The sequence below is a fragment of the Anolis sagrei genome, chromosome 5 (assembly GCF_037176765.1).
Source record: "Anolis sagrei isolate rAnoSag1 chromosome 5, rAnoSag1.mat, whole genome shotgun sequence".
NCBI classification, from domain to species: Eukaryota; Metazoa; Chordata; class Lepidosauria; order Squamata; family Dactyloidae; genus Anolis; species Anolis sagrei.
The window spans coordinates 186,703,550-186,721,743 of NC_090025.1; the positions used below are offsets into that span (position 1 = coordinate 186,703,550).

Sequence of the window (18,194 nt, forward strand, 5' to 3'; positions counted from 1 at the left end):
TATTTAATATAATAATATTAAAACCATGCTAATATGAGGTTTAAACTACCAGGTATTATGCATACTCTGCATATGCAAATTTATGCAGTATTTTTTTAATTGCAAAGTGACAAAACATATGATAAGGCAATAATCCTCTCTCACCATCTTGCTTCCTTTTTGGATCACTAGGCTGCAAATCTGTTTACGCCCCGCCCCTCCAGGTAACCTAGGAAACGAGCCCCGCCCACAAGGCGGTCTCCTAGGCAACGAGTCCCCGCCCCTTCACCATCTATTTACATTTTGGTATAGAGGTCGAACGAAATGCGGCCTCACACTTCCGGATTCAAAATGACACATTTTGTGTTGCTGGGGAAATTTTCAAAAGAAAATGAGAAAAGGGAAATTAATATACATAAATATGACAAATTGATATGTTATTGGGTTAAAAAATAATAGCAATGAGATTGAAATTCATGATATGCAGCAATAATAGACATTTAGTAGCTATTCACAAATATAGAGTCAAAGTCTCTATTTCTAGAATCCTGCGCATGCGCACTAAGAGCAAGCAGAGTCCAGCCCCTTTTGCGCAGGCGCAATGCTCATTCTTCTCCCAAACAGCTGGCAAGAGCAGGAAGCTATGGGAGTTCAAGGTACAGAACTGACTTTTGGTGGGTTGGGAATTTGGAGTTCTTGTGACCATCCTAAACACAGAATCTCATAGATTTCCTTACAGTTTTTGCCCTCCTTCCCAAAAGTTTTGGGAACAGTTGGTGGTATGATATGACAATATTATTATTATTATTATTATTATTATTAATAATAATAATGGGTTTGTAGTGCTTGCTAAACTTGACAAAGTTCCCATGTTTTTCCTTCTGATTTTCCTGTATTTTAAGGCTGTATCTATAACACTGTAAAATGAATGCAGCAACGACAGTTAGAGCGGTATCAAACTGCGTTAATCCTGCAGTGTAGATGCACCTATCACTTTAAGAGCCTTGGGATTGGTAGTTTTGCAAGACCCCCCTTGCCAAAGAGTGTTAGGGCCTCCCCAAACTACAAATCTCTGAATTATATAGCCTTGAGCCAAGGCATTTAAAGTGATAGGTGCATCTACACTGTAGAATTAATGCAGTTTGATACCGCTTTAACTGTAAATTGCCGAATGCTACGCCACTGTGTAGTTTGTAGTTTGGGGTATTCTGAGTGTGCATCTATAACATAGAATCATAGAATCAAAGAGTTGGAAGAGACCTCATAGGCCATCCAGTCCAACCCCCTGCCAAGAAGCAGGAATATTGCATTCAAATCACCCCCGACAGATGGTCATCCAGCCTCCGTTTAAAAGCTTCCAAAGAAGGAGCCTCCACCACACTCCTGGGCAGAGAGTTCCACTGCTGAACGGCTCTCACAGTCAGGAAGTTCTTCCTCATGTTCAGATGGAATCTCCTTTCTTGTAGTTTGAAGCCATTGTTAGGGTCTCCCCAAACTACAAATCTCAGCCTTGAGCCAGGGAATTTAAAGTGATAGGTGCATCTACACTGTAGAATTAATTCAGTTTGATACCTCTTTAACTATAACTGCCAAATGCTACGCCACCTTGGTGTTTGTAGTTTGGTGTATTCTGAGTGTGCATCTATAACACTGTAAAATGAACGCAGCAATGACAGTTAGAGCGCTATCAAACTGCGTTAATCCTGCAGTGTAGATGCACCTATCACTTTAAGAGCCTTGGGATTGGTAGTTTTGCAAGATTCCTCCTGTCAAAGAATCATAGAATCAAAGATTTGGAAGAGACCTCATGGGCCACCCAGTCCAACCCCCTGCCAAGAAGCAGGAATATTGCATTCAAATCACCCCTGACAGATGGCCATCCAGCCTCTGTTTAAAAGCTTCCAAAGAAGGAGCCTCCACCACACTCCGGGGCAGAGAGTTCCACTGCTGAATGGCTCTCACAGTCAGGAAGTTCTTCCTCATGTTCAGATGGAATCTCCTCTCTTGTAGTTTGAAGCCATTGTTAGGGTCTCCCCAAACTACAAATCTCAGCCTTGAGCCAGGGAATTTAAAGTGATAGGTGCATCTACACTGTAGAATTAATTCAGTTTGATACCGCTTTAACTGTAAATTGCCGAATGCTACGCCACTTTGGAGTTTGTAGTTTGGTGTATTCTGAGTGTGCATCTATAACTGTAAAATGAACGCAGCAACAATAGTTAGAGCGCTATCAAACTGCGTTAATCCTGCAGTGTAGATGCAACTGTCACTTTAAGTGCCCTGGGATTTGTAGTTTTGCAAGATTCCTCCTGCCAAAGAGTGTTAGGGCCTCCCCAAACTACAAATCTCTGAATTCCATAGCCTTGAGCCAGGGCATTTAAAGTGATAGGTGCATCTACACTGTAGAATTAATGCAGTTTGATACCGCTTTAACTGTAAATTGCCGAATGCTACACCACCTTGGAGTTTGTAGTTTGGTGTATTCTGAGTGTGCATCTATAACACTGTAAAATGAACGCAGCAACGACAGTTAGAGCGCTATCAAACTGCGTTAATCCTGCAGTGTAGATGCACCTATCGCTTTAAGTGCCCTGGGATTGGTAGTTTTGCAAGATTCCTCTTTCCAAAGAGTGTTAGGGCCTCCCCAAACTACAAATCTTAGTATTGTTGAAGGCTTTCATGGCCGGAATCCCTGGTTGTTGTAGGATTTTTCGGACTATATGGCCATGGTCTAGAAGCATTCTCTCCTGATGTTTCGCCTGCATCTACGGCAAGCATCCTCAGAGGTAGTGAGGACCTCACTACCTCTGAGGATGCTTGCCATAGATGCAGGCGAAACATCAGGAGAGAATGCCTCTAGACCATTATTTATTTATTTATTTATTTACTTTGCTTATATACCGCTGTTCTCAGCCCGGGGGCGACTCATAGCGGTGTACAACATAGAAGAACAAGGTTCAAAATTCAAGACACAATCTAAAATATCAATCTAGCAATAACCAAAATATCATCATCAAAAACATCAACAATATCATATAGCCCGAAAAAACCTACAACTACAAATCTTAGCCTTGAGCCGGGGCATTTAAAGTGATAGATGCATCTACACTGTAGAATTAATTCAGTTTGATACCGCTTTAACTGTAATTGCCAAAAGCTGCACCACCTTGGGATTTGTACTTTGGTGAGACACCGTCTCTCCTTGGCAGAGAAGGCTAAATGTCTTGCCAAGCTACCAATCCCATCGTATGGATTCAGGGCATTTGAAGTTGTATCAAACTGCATTAGTTTTACCCACTCCCAGGATACTACACTTGGAGGACCATCATCCTCGGACTACGAGGGATCGCCTAAGTAAGTACAGTATAGATCAAGTACCGGCAAACTTGGGCCCTCCAGGTGTTTTGGACTGCAACTCCCACAATTCCTAACAGGCTGTTCAGATAATAACAACAATAATAAACTTTATTTATACCCCGCCACCATCTCCCCAAAGGGGATTCGGAGCGGCTTACATGAGGCCAAGCCCAACAATACATTACAGCAAGGGTCCTCAAACTTTTTAAACAGAGGGCCAGGTCACAGTCCCTCAAACTGTTTTCAGAGCCGGATTGTAATTTGGAAAAAAAATGAATGAATTCCTATGAACACTGCACATATCTTATTTGTAGTGCAAAAAAACCACTTTAAAACAACACAATAATTAAAATGAACAATTTTGACAAATATAAACTTAAAAGACAAGTTCCACCTTGTCTCCTGTGCTATCCTAATAATATAATATATTGTATATGCATATGATATTTATAATATTATAATATAATACAATATTATACTACTAATAATAATATGATACTATTATATATAATATTAATATAATATAATATATTGTATATGCATATAATATTTATAATATTATAATGTAATACAATACATACTACTAATAATAATATGATACTATACTTATATGGAGCCCCCGGTGGCGCAGCGGGTTAAAGCACTGAGCTGCTGAGCTTGTTGATCAAAAGGTCGCAGGTTCGATTCCGGGGAGTGGCGTGAGCTTCCGCTGTCAGCCCTAGCTTCTGCCAACCTAGCAGTTCGAAAACATGCAAATGTGAGTAGATCAATAGGTACCGCTCCGGCGGGAAGGTAACGGCGCTCCATGCAGTCATGCCGGCCACATGACCTTGGAGGTGTCTACGGACAACGCTGGCTCTTCGGCTTAGAAATGGAGATGAGCACCACACCCCAGAGTCAGACATGACATGACTGGACTTAATGTCAGGGGACTACCTTTACCTACCTTTTATACTTATATATTTATATTACTAATATAAATTAGTAATATAAGTAAAAAAATAATATTACTAATTAGTAAAAAAATAATATTACTAATATTATTACAATATAATGGTATAGTACAATATAGTAATATATAACACTGATATTGTACTATCCTAATAATATAATATATTTTGTGTGTGTGTGTATCTTGTAAGCTGCTCTGAGTTCCCTTCGGGGTGAGAAGTGTGGCATATAAATGTTGTAAATAAATAAATAAATAGTATTTCAATGGGAAGCATGGGCCTGCTTTTGGCTGATGAGAGAGGATTGTTGTTGTTGTTGTTGTTGTTGTGTGCTTTCAAGTCATTTCAGACTTAGGTTGATCCAGAGCGAGGGCCATGTAAATGACCTTGGAGGGCCACATCCAGCCCCCGGGCCTTAGTTTGAGGAACCCTTCATTACAGCAACATAAAATGTAAACAACAAAATAACATCACAATAAAGCCAAAAGTTGGAAGAACAAGCACTAGCAGTTGGATCATTTTTGACCTTTGGCAACTCACAAGGTGAACAAGGTTTTTAGACAAACTTGTTCAAAAGAGGTTTGCCATTTGCATTCATCTGAGGCTGAGATAGTGTGACTTAGAATCATAGAGTTGGAAGAGATCTCGTGGGCCATCCAGTCCAACCTCATCCTGCCAAAAAGCAGGAAAATCACATTCAAAGCACCCCCGACAGATGGCTATCCAGCCTCTGCTTAACAGCCTCCAACGAAGGAGGCTCCACTACACTCCAGGGCAGAGAGTTCCACTGCTGAACAGCTCTCAAGGATACCCAATGGGTTTCATGGCTGAGAAGGGATTCAAACCCTCGGCTCCGTAGCCACAGCCCCATGCTTAAATCACTCATATATTTGGCTCTTCTGAAGCCATTTTTGCCGTGTACCAACTGCTCTAGTATCAAGACTGTGGTGCACATGGCTTGCTCCCACTTTTGCAAAGAGCAGATGCTAGCCGTCCTCACCACCGAGCAGTTAATAGGCAGCAAAGTGACCTCCAAAGGCATCCGTCTGCTGAGTGCTGCTGATGCCCTCTTTTCCTTCTCTCGGCTCTAAAGAGATGGTGAGGTCTATATAAAGCCTCTCTCGCATCTCAAGGAAAGAATCGCTTGTGTGGTGGTGAGGTATGATTTATATGTATTTGGCCTCTTATGTATTTGGCCAGTTGTGAATTCATAGCTTTGTCTCTACCAGGCATGGGAAAACTTCGGTCCTCCAGGTGTTTTGGACTGCAACTCCCACAATTCCTAACAGCCAATAGGCTGGGTTGCTGAGAGTTTTCTGGGCTGAGTGGCTATGTTCTGGAAGCATTATCTCCTGACGATTTGCCCACATCTATGGCAGGCATCCTCAGTTTAAGGGATCTGTTGGAAACGAGGCGAGTGAGATTTATATATCTGTGGAATGCCCAGGGTGGGAGAAAGAACTTTTATTTGCTTGAGGCAGGTATGAATGTTGCAAATGACCACCTTGATTAGCATCTAATGGCCTTGCAGCTTCAATGCCTGTCTGGTTGCTGCCTGGGGTAATCCTTTGTTAGGCTGTTAGGAATTGTAGGAATCCAGATTTTTGGTTTTTTTTTCTTTTTTTCATATCAGAAGCGACTTGAGAAACTGCAAATCGCTTCTGGTGTGAGGAATCCAGTAGGCTGTTAGGAATTGTGAGAGTCATAGCCAGCTGCGCCCTTCGGAAGTCTGACTTGGCCACAGTAGTCCACACTCTGGTTGCATCCCGTATAGACTACTGCAACACTCTCTACGTGGAGTTGCCTTTGAAGACTGTCTGGAAGCTTCAGATGGTCCAACGGATGGCAGCCAGATTGGTAACAGGAGCGGCACTCGGGGAGCATACAACTCTTCTGCTGCGCCAGCTCCACTGGCTGCCAGTTTGCTACCAGGCACAATTCAAAATGCTGGCTTTAGCCTATAAAGTCCTAAACGGTTCTGGCCCAACTTACCTGTCCAAACACATCTCCCCTTATGAACCATCTAGGACCTTAAGATCATCTGGGGAGGCCCTGCTCTCGATCCCGCCTTGACACAAGTACGTTTGGCAGGGATGAGAGACAGGGCCTTCTCTGGGGTGGCCCCTCGGCTGTGGAACGCCCTCCCTAGGGATATCAGATCAGCCCCCTCTCTTTTAACATTCCAGAGAAAAAGTCAAGATGTGGCTTTTTGAGCAAGAGTTTGCAAATGCAGAGTAACTGACACAGGAAAATGGAACAACTAGGCGATGGACTGGACAATGTTTTTAACAAGGAGATACTATGGATTTGTTTTATTGATTTTGTTATGGCTTTTATTATATGTTAATGTTTTTAATTGTATTTATGATAGTGTGGACATTGAATTTTGTCCTGTAAACTGCCTTGAGTTGCCTGCGGGCTGAGAAAGGTGGTATACAAATACAGCAAATAAATAAATAAATAAATAGTCCAAAATACTTGGGAGGACTGAAGTTTTCCCATGCTTGTACTCAGTTCAGGCAAATACATAAAATGTGTCCAAAAATACATAACTTTTGTGTTATGTATGTTTGGATTGTTTTGTAATACCTGTACACATCTACCTCATCACACTAGAGATTGAATCCACTTTAAATCCAGTTTCTGCCTCCTGCAGAATTCTGGGGTTCGTAGTATAGTGAGGCTGTTAAAAGCTCCTCCCTAAACTACAAACCCCAGAATTCTGCAGGAGCCAGAAACTGGATTTAAAGTGGATTCATTCTCTAGCGTGATGAGATCCATAATGAGAAACCATGGAGATGGGACCAAAGCCCAAACATGAAATTCAGACCTTATACCTAAATATAATTTTATGCAATGATTTGAAATAACTTTTATTAAAAGCAAATGGTCTACTAGCTCAGCCACCCATTTCGACAGCTCTCGAGTATTTTGAGATTTTGGTTTTCTGGATGAGGGATGCTCAACCTGTAGTAGCTTTATTTATTTATTATTTATTTACAACATTTCTACCCTTCTCAACCCCCGAAGGGGGACTCAGAGCAGCTAACACTGGCAAGAATTCGATGCTGCAATTTATTTTAATTTACTTAGGCAATCCCTCGTTGTCCGAGTAGGATAATCCTCCAGGGTGGGTCCATAGGTGATTATGGAGCCCTATTCTTGATCTGCATCGTCTCCCACAGTGAGGGCATTGGTTTCCAGGTGGAAGGTGGTCCCGGTCGGGGTTGGCTTGATGCGCCTTCCTCTTGGCATGTTTCTCTCTTTCGCCCTCCATTCGTGCCTCTTCAAATTTTGCAGCACTGCTGGTCACTGCTGACCTCCAGCTGGAGCGCTCACAGACCAGAGCTTCCCAGTTCTCAGTGTCTATGCCAGAGTTTTTAAGGTTGGCTTTGAGCCCATATTTAAATCTCTATTCCTGCCCACCAATGTTCCATTTCCCATTCCATTCGATGCCGCAATATCACAATATAACAACATAAAACCATAAAAACACAATAGATTAAAACAATAACATTAATTATACAATCATAGCCGTTTCCATTATCATAACAATCATCATATGGTCCAATTCAATGTCCAAAGTGCCGTTGTGTCTGCTACCCAAAAGCCTGGTTCCAAAACCACGATTTCAGTTTTTTCTTAAAGGAAAGGAGGGGGGACGCCGATCTAATCTCGCTGGGGAGGGAATTCCACAAGCGGGGGGTCACCACTGACAAGGCCCTGTCCCTTGCCCCCACCAGACGTGTTTGCAAGGCTGGTGGAACTGAGAGCAGGGCCTCTCTGGTGGATGTTAAACTACGAGGCGGAACGTAGAGGGAGATACGTTTAGACAAGTAAGCTGAGTCGCAGCCATATAGTGCTTTATAGGCCAAGACCAGCACTTTGAATTGTGCTCGGAAATGGACCAGCAACCAGTGGAGTTGACATAACAAGGGGGTGATGTGCTCCCTGTATGGCGCTCCAGTGAGCAATCTGGCTGCCGCCCATTGGACTAATTGAAGTTTCCAAACAGTCTTCAAAGGCAACCCCATGTAGAGTGTGTTGCAGTAATCTATTTGGGGTAGAATCCCAACCCGTGTTCTGGAAATAATTTCTGCGTATCATGGCTAATCCTGAAAAAATGATTACATGATTGGAAAGGAGCTAAAAGCCAAGCATTGCCAATCATTAAATAATCATAGTTAATTGTTGTATACCAGGTCGTATTATGCAGCTAATGCTAAAATGATTGTCCTTTAGGTAAATGCCAGTGCATATGAACAAAGTGGATCTGTATGGAAACTCTGAACATGACCAACCCTTTAAGATATGAAGTGTTGAATCTTTACAAAAATGTAAGTTTGGTGAGGATGAGCTGGACCAATGCAGAAGCTCTTTGCTATTTACTGTGGGACACGTGACGTATTCCACTATTTTGTGTGTGTTTTGTTGAAGCTGCTGTATCTTGGGAAGGAGTATCCGAAAGGAGCGGACTACTTTCGAGCCAGGCTGAAGAAGGCTTTCTTGAAAAACAAAGGAGTGACGGATCCTGAGGAAATCAAGCAGCTCATTGCACGAGGAGAGTTTGTGATGAAAGAGCTGGAGGCGTTATACTTCCTCCGAAAATACCGGGCTCTGAAACAACGCTACTATGAGGACGACAGCAAGTGATCCTACGGCACAGCCAGAGATGGTTGCACATGGATAGCTTTGGTCATAATAAAACTTTGGTCTTATTTCTGGCTACTAGTATTTTATAAAACTCTAAAATTAGGACAGTAAATAAAGAACAACACTCTGAAAACAGGGGAATTCCAGACATGAAACAATCAGGGCCAGCTAACACCTCTCAATAAAGCAGTGTTACTCGACCTGTGGGTCGGGACCCCTGGGGTGTCAGAGGGGTCACCAAAGACCATCAGAAAACACAGTATTTTCTGTTGGTGATGGGGGCTATGTGTAGGAAGTTTAGCCCAATTCTATCATTGGTAGGGATCAGAATGCTCTTTGAACTATAAATCCCAGCAACTACAACTCCCAACTGTCAAGGTCTATTTTCCCCAAACTCCACAAGTGTTCACATTTGAACATACTGAGTATTTGTGCCAGGTTTGCTCCAGATCCACCATTGTTTGATTCCACAGTGCACTCTGGATGTAGGTGAACTACAACTCCAAAACTTAAGGTCAATGCCCACCAAACCCTTCCAGTATTTTCTGTTGGTCATGGGAGTTCTGTATGCCAAGGTTGATTTAATTCCATCATTGGCGGAGTTCGGAATGCTCTTTGATTATAGGTGAACTATAAATCCCAGCACCTACAACTCCCAAATGACAAAATCAATCTGCATCCAACCCCACCAGTATTCAAATTTGGGCGTATTGGGTATTTGTGCCAAATTTGGTCCAGTGAATATACATCCTGCATATCAGATATTTATATTACGATTCATAACAATAGCAAAATTACAGTTGTGAAGTAGCAACAAAAATAATTATATGGTTGGAGGTCACCACAACATGAAGAACTGTATTAAGGGGTCACGGCATTAGGAAGGTTGAGAACCACTGCAATAAAACATTCCGGCAGCAGGAATTAGCCAGGCCTTGAAGCTGCAAGGCTTTGCGATGCTAATCAAGGTGATTAATTGCATTCACACTTGCCTCCAACAGACAATAGTTCTTTCTCCCACCCTGGTCCTTCCACATATATATAAACCTCCCTAGCTTAGTTTCCAATGTACCTCACCACCGCTGAGAATGACTGCCATAGATGCAGGAGAAAATGCTTCTGGAACATGGTCATGACCAACATGGACACAGCATATTATTTGAGAACACAGAAATGCTGGACCACTCTGATAATCACTATGTCAAACTACACCGAGAAGCCATTGAAATCCATAAGCATGTGGATAATTTCAATAGAAAGGAGGAAACCATGAAAATGAGCAAAATCTGGCTACCAGTATTAAAAAACTCTAAAATCATAACAGCAAAGCAACACTCAAACACAGGAAAACTCCAGAGAGGAAACAATCAGGGACAGCTAATCACCTCTCAACAAAAGATTCCCTCGGGCACTGACAAGCCACACCAAAAAACTGCCAGGCCACAAATGCTAATCAAGGTGGTCAGTTGGGACATTTACACCTAGCTCCAACAGACAAGAGTTTCTTTGTCCCACCCTGGACTTTCCATAGATATATAAACCCAATTTTCCTAGCTCCAACAGACTTCACAACCTCTGAGGATGCTTGCCATAGATGCAGGCAAAACGTCAGGAGAGAATGCTTCTAGAACACGGCCATATAGCCTGAAAAACCAACAGCAACCCATATTGAGGAACTTGTATCTCAAGCGTTTCCTTTTATGGTGGGAAGGAATACGGTGGGACTGAAATGATTGGCTTTGTTTACATCAGTGTATAGCTTTTGGGGAACCCCTGATGGTGCAGCGGATTAAACTGCTGAGCTGCTGAACTTGCTGACCAAAAGGTTGGTAGTTCAAATCTGTAGAGAGGGGTGAGCTCCCACTGTTAGGCCCAGCTTCTGCCAACCCCGCAGTTTGAAAACATGCAAATATGAATAGATCAATAGGTACCACTTCGGCGGGAAGGTAACGGTGTGCCATGTAGTCATGCCGCCCACATTACCTCTGAGATGTCTTCAGTTTAGAAATGGAGATGAGTGCCACCTCGCAGAGTTGGACATGACTAGACTTAATGTCAAGGGGAAACCTTTACCTTATAGCAGTGTTTCTCAACCTTCCTAATGCCGTGACCCCTTAATACAGTTCCTCATGTTGTGGTGACCCCCAACCATAAAATTATTTTTGTTGCTACTTCACAACTGTTATTTTGCTACTGTTACAAATTGTCATGTAAATATAATATCCAGGATGTATTTTCATTCAATGGACCGAATTTGGCACAAATACTCAATATGCCCAAATTTGGGGTTGGGGCAAGAGGTTGATTTAGTGATTTGGAATTTGTAGTTTCTGGGATTTATAGTTCACCTACAATCAAAGAGCATTCTGAACATTCTAAACCGAACTTGGCACACAGAACTTCCATGACCCACAGATAATACGCAAAGGGTTTGGTGGGCATTGACCTTGAGTTTGGGAGTTGTAGTTCACCTATATCCTGAGAGCACTGTGGACTCAAACAATGATGGATCTGGACCAAACTTGGCACGAATACTCAATATGTCCAAATATGAACACTGGTGAAGTTTTGGGAAAACAGACCTTGACATTTGGGAGTTGTAGTTGCTGGGATTTATAGTTCACCTGCAATCAAAGAGCATTCTGAATCCCACCAATGATGGATTGGGTCAAACTTTCTACACAAAAGTCCCATAACCAACAGAAAATACTGTGTTTTCTGGTGGTCTTTGGTGACCCCTCTAACATCCCTTCGCGACCCCCACAGAGATCCCGACCCCCAGGTTGAGAAACGCTGCGTTATAGCTTTTGGGGAAACTGAGATAATTGCCGTTCCTTTCTTCCCTCAGAGCCCAAAGCCTCCCCCAGATTTACTTGGAAAGGTTGTGAAAAGATGAATGATACTACCGTTTGCACTTCATTAGATACGTGGCACATTAGTAAAGATAATACCAGAACTGACCGTTGTGAAGTTGTGGTCTACACTCAAATCACTTAGCTTCTTAAAAAGACTGAAGTAACAATATCCAAAAACAATAAGCAGCAAAGAGCCTAAAACGCAAGAAACCAATTCCACCTTTTGAGGAAAATAACAAACAGCAGAAACACAGATTTTCTTTTTATTATCATTATTAATTACAACAGGAGTTGTACTGTTTGTGACGTACAGTGTTCTTATCACTTGACAGCACATGCTGCTAGTAAAACGTTTGTAAAAGTTTCAAGGAGCAGTGGTCATTCGCCGGGCGTTAATGTCTGTGGCCCAACATTCTGTGGGAACACGACGGAAATAAAACGTGGGCAAACAAAAAAAATTATTGAGAGTCACCTGGATCACATTTGCATTTGTTTCGCCTTAAAAAATAAAAACAAATAACACAATGTACAAAACATGTATGTTTAGTTTATATTATACAAAAATAGTTAAAATACATTTCTAGGTAAACACAATGCATTTTAAGAAATAGTCCCAGTAAGAGATTTGGCACTCGAAAGGCGGGCAGGGGTACGTGTAAAAAGGTTACTTTAAACGTAAGGACAACAGTGGAATTAAACCATAAAGCAGATTTAAGGGGGAAAAGGTACAAGTAAAGGTGTAGTCTATCCATCCAACACTGAGACATTTTGGAATAGACTTCTACAAGGCAAAGTAAAGGGGAAAGCAGTTCACTTCCGTGTTTTGTGAATGTATCCTTATGTAGTAAGTTCTATGCACATGCTCTTCACACTAGTCTTTCTCAACAAATAGCTCATCATTTAGTGGTGATGGGTATTTATATAGTACAGCTCCAAATGTGAAACAGGACATGAGATTGACCAAGCTTTGCAATTTATTACAATGTTTATTATTGTTGTGTGTCTTCAAATGTTCAGAACAATTTATTACAAATTTATTATTATTTATTATTGTTGTGTGCCTTCAAATGTTCAGAACTTCTATATTTTGGAAAGTTATCTGACTCAAGGGAAATTACAATGGAGAGTGTAGTTTCAACTTCTTTTAAAGTGTGAAATAAGGAGATCTACTTAAGACATTCCCAAAGTTATATGGAAAATGGTGAGATCTGTGCTTAATTGGAGTGTTTACATTTTCCGATCAAAAATCTGAGTTAAACAGCATCTGCCACCGAATAGGAGTTAGGCATCAGTCCTACACCACTGGAGAAATGATACTGTTTAGCTCGTATTGTATCACCTGACATCCATCGGGAAGTAGCAACCCGTAATGAAAGGACCGAGGTAGTGACATCTCCGGCCCATCCCCTGTTCGGATATCAGCCAGCACGCCAACGTCTTAAATCAAGAAATAGCTTCCTAAGGCCTACAGAGATATTTGCAGGAATACCTCAGCAAGCAAGAGTCCAAAAGTGGCAGGCTAAAACCTGGATCCTCAATCAGTGGCTGATATCAGATGAGAAACTCCCTCCTGGGCATACAGAAGACTGGGAAACTTGGAAAGCGCTGAATAGACTGCGCTCTGGCACCACAAGATGCAGAGTCAACCTTAAGAAATGGGCCTATGAAGTGGAGTCCATGACATGCAAGTGTGGAGAAGAGCAAACCACAGACCACCTACTACAATGCAACCCGAGCCCTGCCACATGCACAATGGAGGACCTTCTCATAGCAACACAAGGAGGCACTCCAAGTGGCCAGTTACTGGTCAAAGGACATTTAGTATAATGCCAAGTTTTTTATTTTTGTTTGTGGTTTTTCTATACATTACAATCGTATTTGCTTCTGACACAATAAATAAAATCTGCAATACTGTTCTAGGTCCAATGGAAGCCATTCATTTCCATAGGGTTTGCTATGATTCACATGATGTTCAGGAAAGTATTCCCCATGGTGGATATTGGGCTCGTTTTGGATTAGACTACCATGAAGAGAAGTCAAAGGCCAGAATCTACAGGACGTCTCTTATGTTGAAACAAACAGACCTCCTTGTATTTGTTTCTGCAGGAAAGACTTCTCCCTAACTAGATGATCCTTAACGCCAAACCCCCTTTAGAAACAGTCATTTTTGTGAAGTGTTAAGAAGTTCATTAGAGGACGCCAACTCAAATTACAAATTCCGCTGTTTTTTTTTAGGAACTTTTTAATTTTTAATAGAAAAAATAGCCGTGACCAACGGCAGTGGGAAAGACATCTTTGTGAGAATTCTACAATATATATTTATATATTTACATTCAGTCAAGTTGATTGGAAATGCTACAAGAGAAGGGTGCCTACAAATGGAAATTAACTATGATTCTATGATGACTGGAACTTTTTTTAAAAAAAGGATGTCTGCAACCAAGATTTCATGTCATGAACATGGTAAGCAGAAACTGAGCTGGTGATGCTAGTGTTGTACAAAGCTTCGGTGGTCCGTTGTAGGCAACGTGGTAACCTGGAGATGCTTGCAAACCTTATCTGTTGGACTAAAACTCTTTCGACCAGAGATATGCTAGTGGGAGGATTCTCAGGAATTGTAGTCCAAAGTGGAAAAATCTACCATCATCGCTGAAAGGGCCTCACCAATCAACCATCTGGGGTCATTCTGTTGCAATCTGGTTCTCACTGCCTCTATCTGAAAAGGGCCTCCCTTCAATCACTACCTCTTCTGATGCTCAACTTTAGGGGGCCCTGAGAAGATAATCATTCTTTGCATACGGTAGAGTCTTGCTTATCCGACATAAGCGGGCCATCAGAACGTTGGATAAGCGAAAATGTCAGATAATACGGAGCTATTAAGGAAAAGCCTATTAAACCTGAGCAAAGGCAGGATGGAGGGAGTGGAGGCACTTGACATCACTCCCAGGCTCCTCCCACACGTGACCCCCCCCCCCCTTCCTTGTCTCCCACCTTCAGTGCCAGCCCTCTTTCTTTTTTTCTTTCCCTACCTCTTCCATAAAGCAAACATTTCTGCTGATGGCGAGAAAGAGAGCCTGGCCAGGGCTGCAGGGAAGGGGGTGAGGCGAGGATGGACGCCGAGAGAGAACCAGGCCATGGCTGCAAGGAGAGGGGGCAAGGTGAGGGTGGGTGCCGAGAGAGAGCCAGGCCGGGGCTGCAGGAAAGGGGGCAAGGCGAGGATGGGCACAGAGAGAGAGCTGAGCTGGGGCTGCAGGGAGGGGGGGGGGCGAGGTGAGGATGGGTGCCGAGAGAGACCCAGGCCATGGCTGCAAGGAGAGGGGGCGAGGTGAGGATGGGTGCCAAGAGAGAGCCGGGCCAGGGCTGCAGGAAGGGGGGCGAGGTGAGGATGGGCGCAGAGAGAGACCCGGGCCATGGCTGAAGGGAGGGGGCGACAAGAGAATGGGTGCCGAGAGAGACCCGGGCCATGGCTGCAAGGAGAGGAGGCGAGGTGAGAATGGGCGCTGAGAGAGAGCTGGACCAGTGCTGCAGGGAGGGGGCCAGGTGAAGATGGGTGCCAAGAGAGAGCAGGGCCAGTGCTGCAGGGAGGGGGGCCAGGTGAAGATGGGTGCCAAGAGAGAGCTGGACCAGTGCTGCAGGGAGGGGGGCCAGGTGAAGATGGGTGCCAAGAGAGAGCAGGGCCAGTGCTGCAGGGAGGGGGGCAAGGCGAGGATGGGTGCCGAGAGAGCTGGGCTGGGGTTGCAGGGGGGGGGGGTGAGGCGAGATTGGATGCTGAGAGAGAGCCGGGCCGGGCTGCAGGGAGGGGGGGGCAGGCAAGAATGGGTGCTGAGAGAGAGCTGGGGCTGTGGGGGGGGGGGGGGGTGAGGCGAGGAGGGCGCCGAGGTCATGAGCGCCAGATAGCGAGGCTGGCAGATCAGCCAGGGCAGCAGGCAGCTTTGGTGGGGTTCCGCCTCTACTCGTGCAGACGCCACTTCCCTGAAGCCTCGCCTGAGCTGAATGCGAGGTCCTAGGGAGGAGAGACACAGCATAGAGGGAAGTGGAGTCTGGAGAAGGAGCCAGAAAAGGAAGAGAGGAAGGAAGGAAGAGGAGCCTTGTTGCAATTCTCTGAGCAAGAGGAAGAACCTTGTTTTTATTCTTCCAAGCCAGAAGCAGCCAAGGCACGTTGGATAAAACAGAATATTGGATAAGCAAAGCTTGGATAAGCGAGACTCTACTGTATCTACATACTGCACTTAATGACAGGGCTAACACTGTCCCCACCTATTGAGTAGTTACAACTAGAATCAACCCATTGATCACAGATGAATGTTGATTCAACATTTGCAAATCCCGCTGAACTGATGGGATGACCCTAAATGGGGTGTAAACCCTAAACAAAATCCAGATCTATCCAAATTCAGTGGGATACCTCCCTGTTTCACCTAAATTATAATTCTAGCATATCTTGAATGTAACTTTTCCCTGATTAAAAGAATCTGAGATTCATGATAAGCTTGAAAAATCACCACCCATCCTATTTGTTCCTTACTTGGGCATGGAGCAATTATAAAAAGAGGCAAATAACTCGTATCCACTGCTATGTCTGAAGGACAATTGCCTGACTTTTTTGGGGGGTGGGGGGACCCCACTTAAACAGCATCACAAAGCTGGTCCTGCAAATAAACAAATTCAGAATTTTCTAAGAAAAAAAAGTGGGGGGGAAGACATTAGCAAGTTTTGCATGCACCAGAATATCCTTGAAGGGGAGAAAAGAATATATTTTAGGTACGTTATTATGTTTTTCACAGGCATAGCTAGTTTCAAGGACCAACACTCAAGGATAAACTGGCATTTAAGGGGAATGGTTTCCACTGTTGTTTATAAGCAAGCGTCCAGAGGGCCAAAAAGGCTGGAAGGATCAGCAAGTAGAAAGGAAGTTTTAACATAATGCTCAAAAGGTGCAAATAATTTAGTGTAATGGTACAAAAATGAATCATGTTTACCAATGCATACCGTAAGGGTAAAGAATAAATTGCATTTACAGAATTATACACTTTGTCTTTGACTTCTTTTTCTTCTTTTTGCCATCTTTGCTCATCTTCTCTTTGTGCTTTCGGATTTCCCGAACTAATGTGTAGAAGGCATCGTCGACACCCTGTGAAGAAATACGGCACTTTTAATACCTTTAAATGAGATAATTTCCTCAAACAAAGTTTCTATTTCTCCATTTATCGCTTCTGCATTTTTCATGTATTTTCTTTCTAGAGAGCTTACCAAGGTGGAAAATTCAGTCCGTATACCACGCAGCTGTGGACAAGTCTACATAGGGACCACCAAACGCAGCGCCCAGACACGCATCAAGGAACATGAAAAGCACTACAGACTACTTCAACCAGAGAAATCAACCATAGCAGAGCACCTGATGAACCAGCCTGGACACAGCATATTATTTGAGAACACAGAAATGCTGGACCACACCAGCAACCACCATGTCAGACTACACAGAGAAGCCATTGAAATCCACAAGCATGTGGACAATTTCAACAGAAAGGAAGAGATCATGAAAATGAACAAAATCTGGCTACCAGTATTAAAAAACTCTAAAATTACAACAGCAAAACAACAGAGAGGAAACAACCAGGCACAGATTAACACCTCCCAGCAAGAGATTTTCCCAGGTTCAGGCAGGCCTTCAAATGCTAATGAAGGTGATCAGCTGAAACATTCACACCTAACTGCAGAAGAAGGGCTCCTTGCCCCACCCCAGCCATTCCACAGATATATAAACCCATTGTCCTAATTCCAACAGACCTCACTACCTCTGAGGATGCTTGCCATAGATGCAGGCGAAACGTCAGGAGAAATGCCTCTAGAACATGGCTCTATAGCCCGAAAAACCCCACAAGAACCTAGTCTGAAAATAATTTGCAAGGAAAACGTTGATGCTTACTCAACGGTCCTACTTTCTCTGAGGATCTCCACTGCTCTTCTAACTTTAAGTAGCAACACAAACCAATTTTTGGTGGTTCTAAAAAATATTACTGTGACTCAAAATTAAATATTGAAATCATTCATGAGAACGTTCCATATATGAAAGCTAAAATAGTTGGGGCAAAGTGTGTGCAGCAAGTCTTCAAGAATACTTTCCTCCGAAATTTTGTTTATTGACGTGAGAGCTTTAACAAGTCTTCCATGTACTTTACACTGAATTGTCCTCCTTCGACATGTTGCCAGGTCCCTCTAGTGAAGTAATATTTCTCAAGCTGCATTTTCACCACTGTGCATGTATCTATTAAGCACTAGTACTGTACCATATGTGATGGGAATTACCACTGTGGATTATTTGGGCCAAGAAAGTGAGATGATCATACTATGAACACACACACTTATCAGATGACCTAAAACATCCTGAAGTAAGCATGCT

The 18,194-nt window shown here is 43.1% G+C and overlaps 2 protein-coding genes across 7 annotated transcripts in view; one reads left to right on the forward strand and one right to left on the reverse strand.

The window, feature by feature from the left end:
* The first annotated feature begins 566 nt into the window (after nt 1-566).
* Nucleotides 567-9,004, forward strand: ETFRF1 (electron transfer flavoprotein regulatory factor 1). Of its 2 annotated transcripts, none has more exons than XM_060779689.2 (3): nt 567-635; nt 8,529-8,623; nt 8,724-9,004. In XM_060779689.2, exons 2-3 carry the CDS (start codon nt 8,564-8,566, stop codon nt 8,937-8,939), a joined length of 276 nt encoding a protein of 91 aa, XP_060635672.2. In that variant the 5' UTR covers nt 567-635; nt 8,529-8,563; the 3' UTR covers nt 8,940-9,004. The 2 variants fall into 2 exon arrangements, with proteins under 2 accessions (XP_060635672.2, XP_060635673.2); XM_060779690.2 differs by having other exon boundaries at nt 630-653.
* A 3,011-nt stretch (nt 9,005-12,015) lies between these two features.
* Nucleotides 12,016-18,194, reverse strand: part of KRAS (KRAS proto-oncogene, GTPase) — a 64,724-nt gene continuing 58,545 nt past the window's right edge. For 2 of the 5 annotated variants that reach the window (XM_060776529.2, XM_060776526.2), the window contains one exon: nt 12,016-16,925. In XM_060776529.2, the coding sequence (XP_060632512.2) occupies nt 16,809-16,925 (117 nt within the window). In that variant the 3' untranslated portion in view covers nt 12,016-16,808. The remainder of the gene's footprint in view (nt 16,926-18,194) is intronic. The other 3 variants (XM_060776525.2, XM_060776527.2, XM_067469312.1) reach the window with 2 other exon arrangements.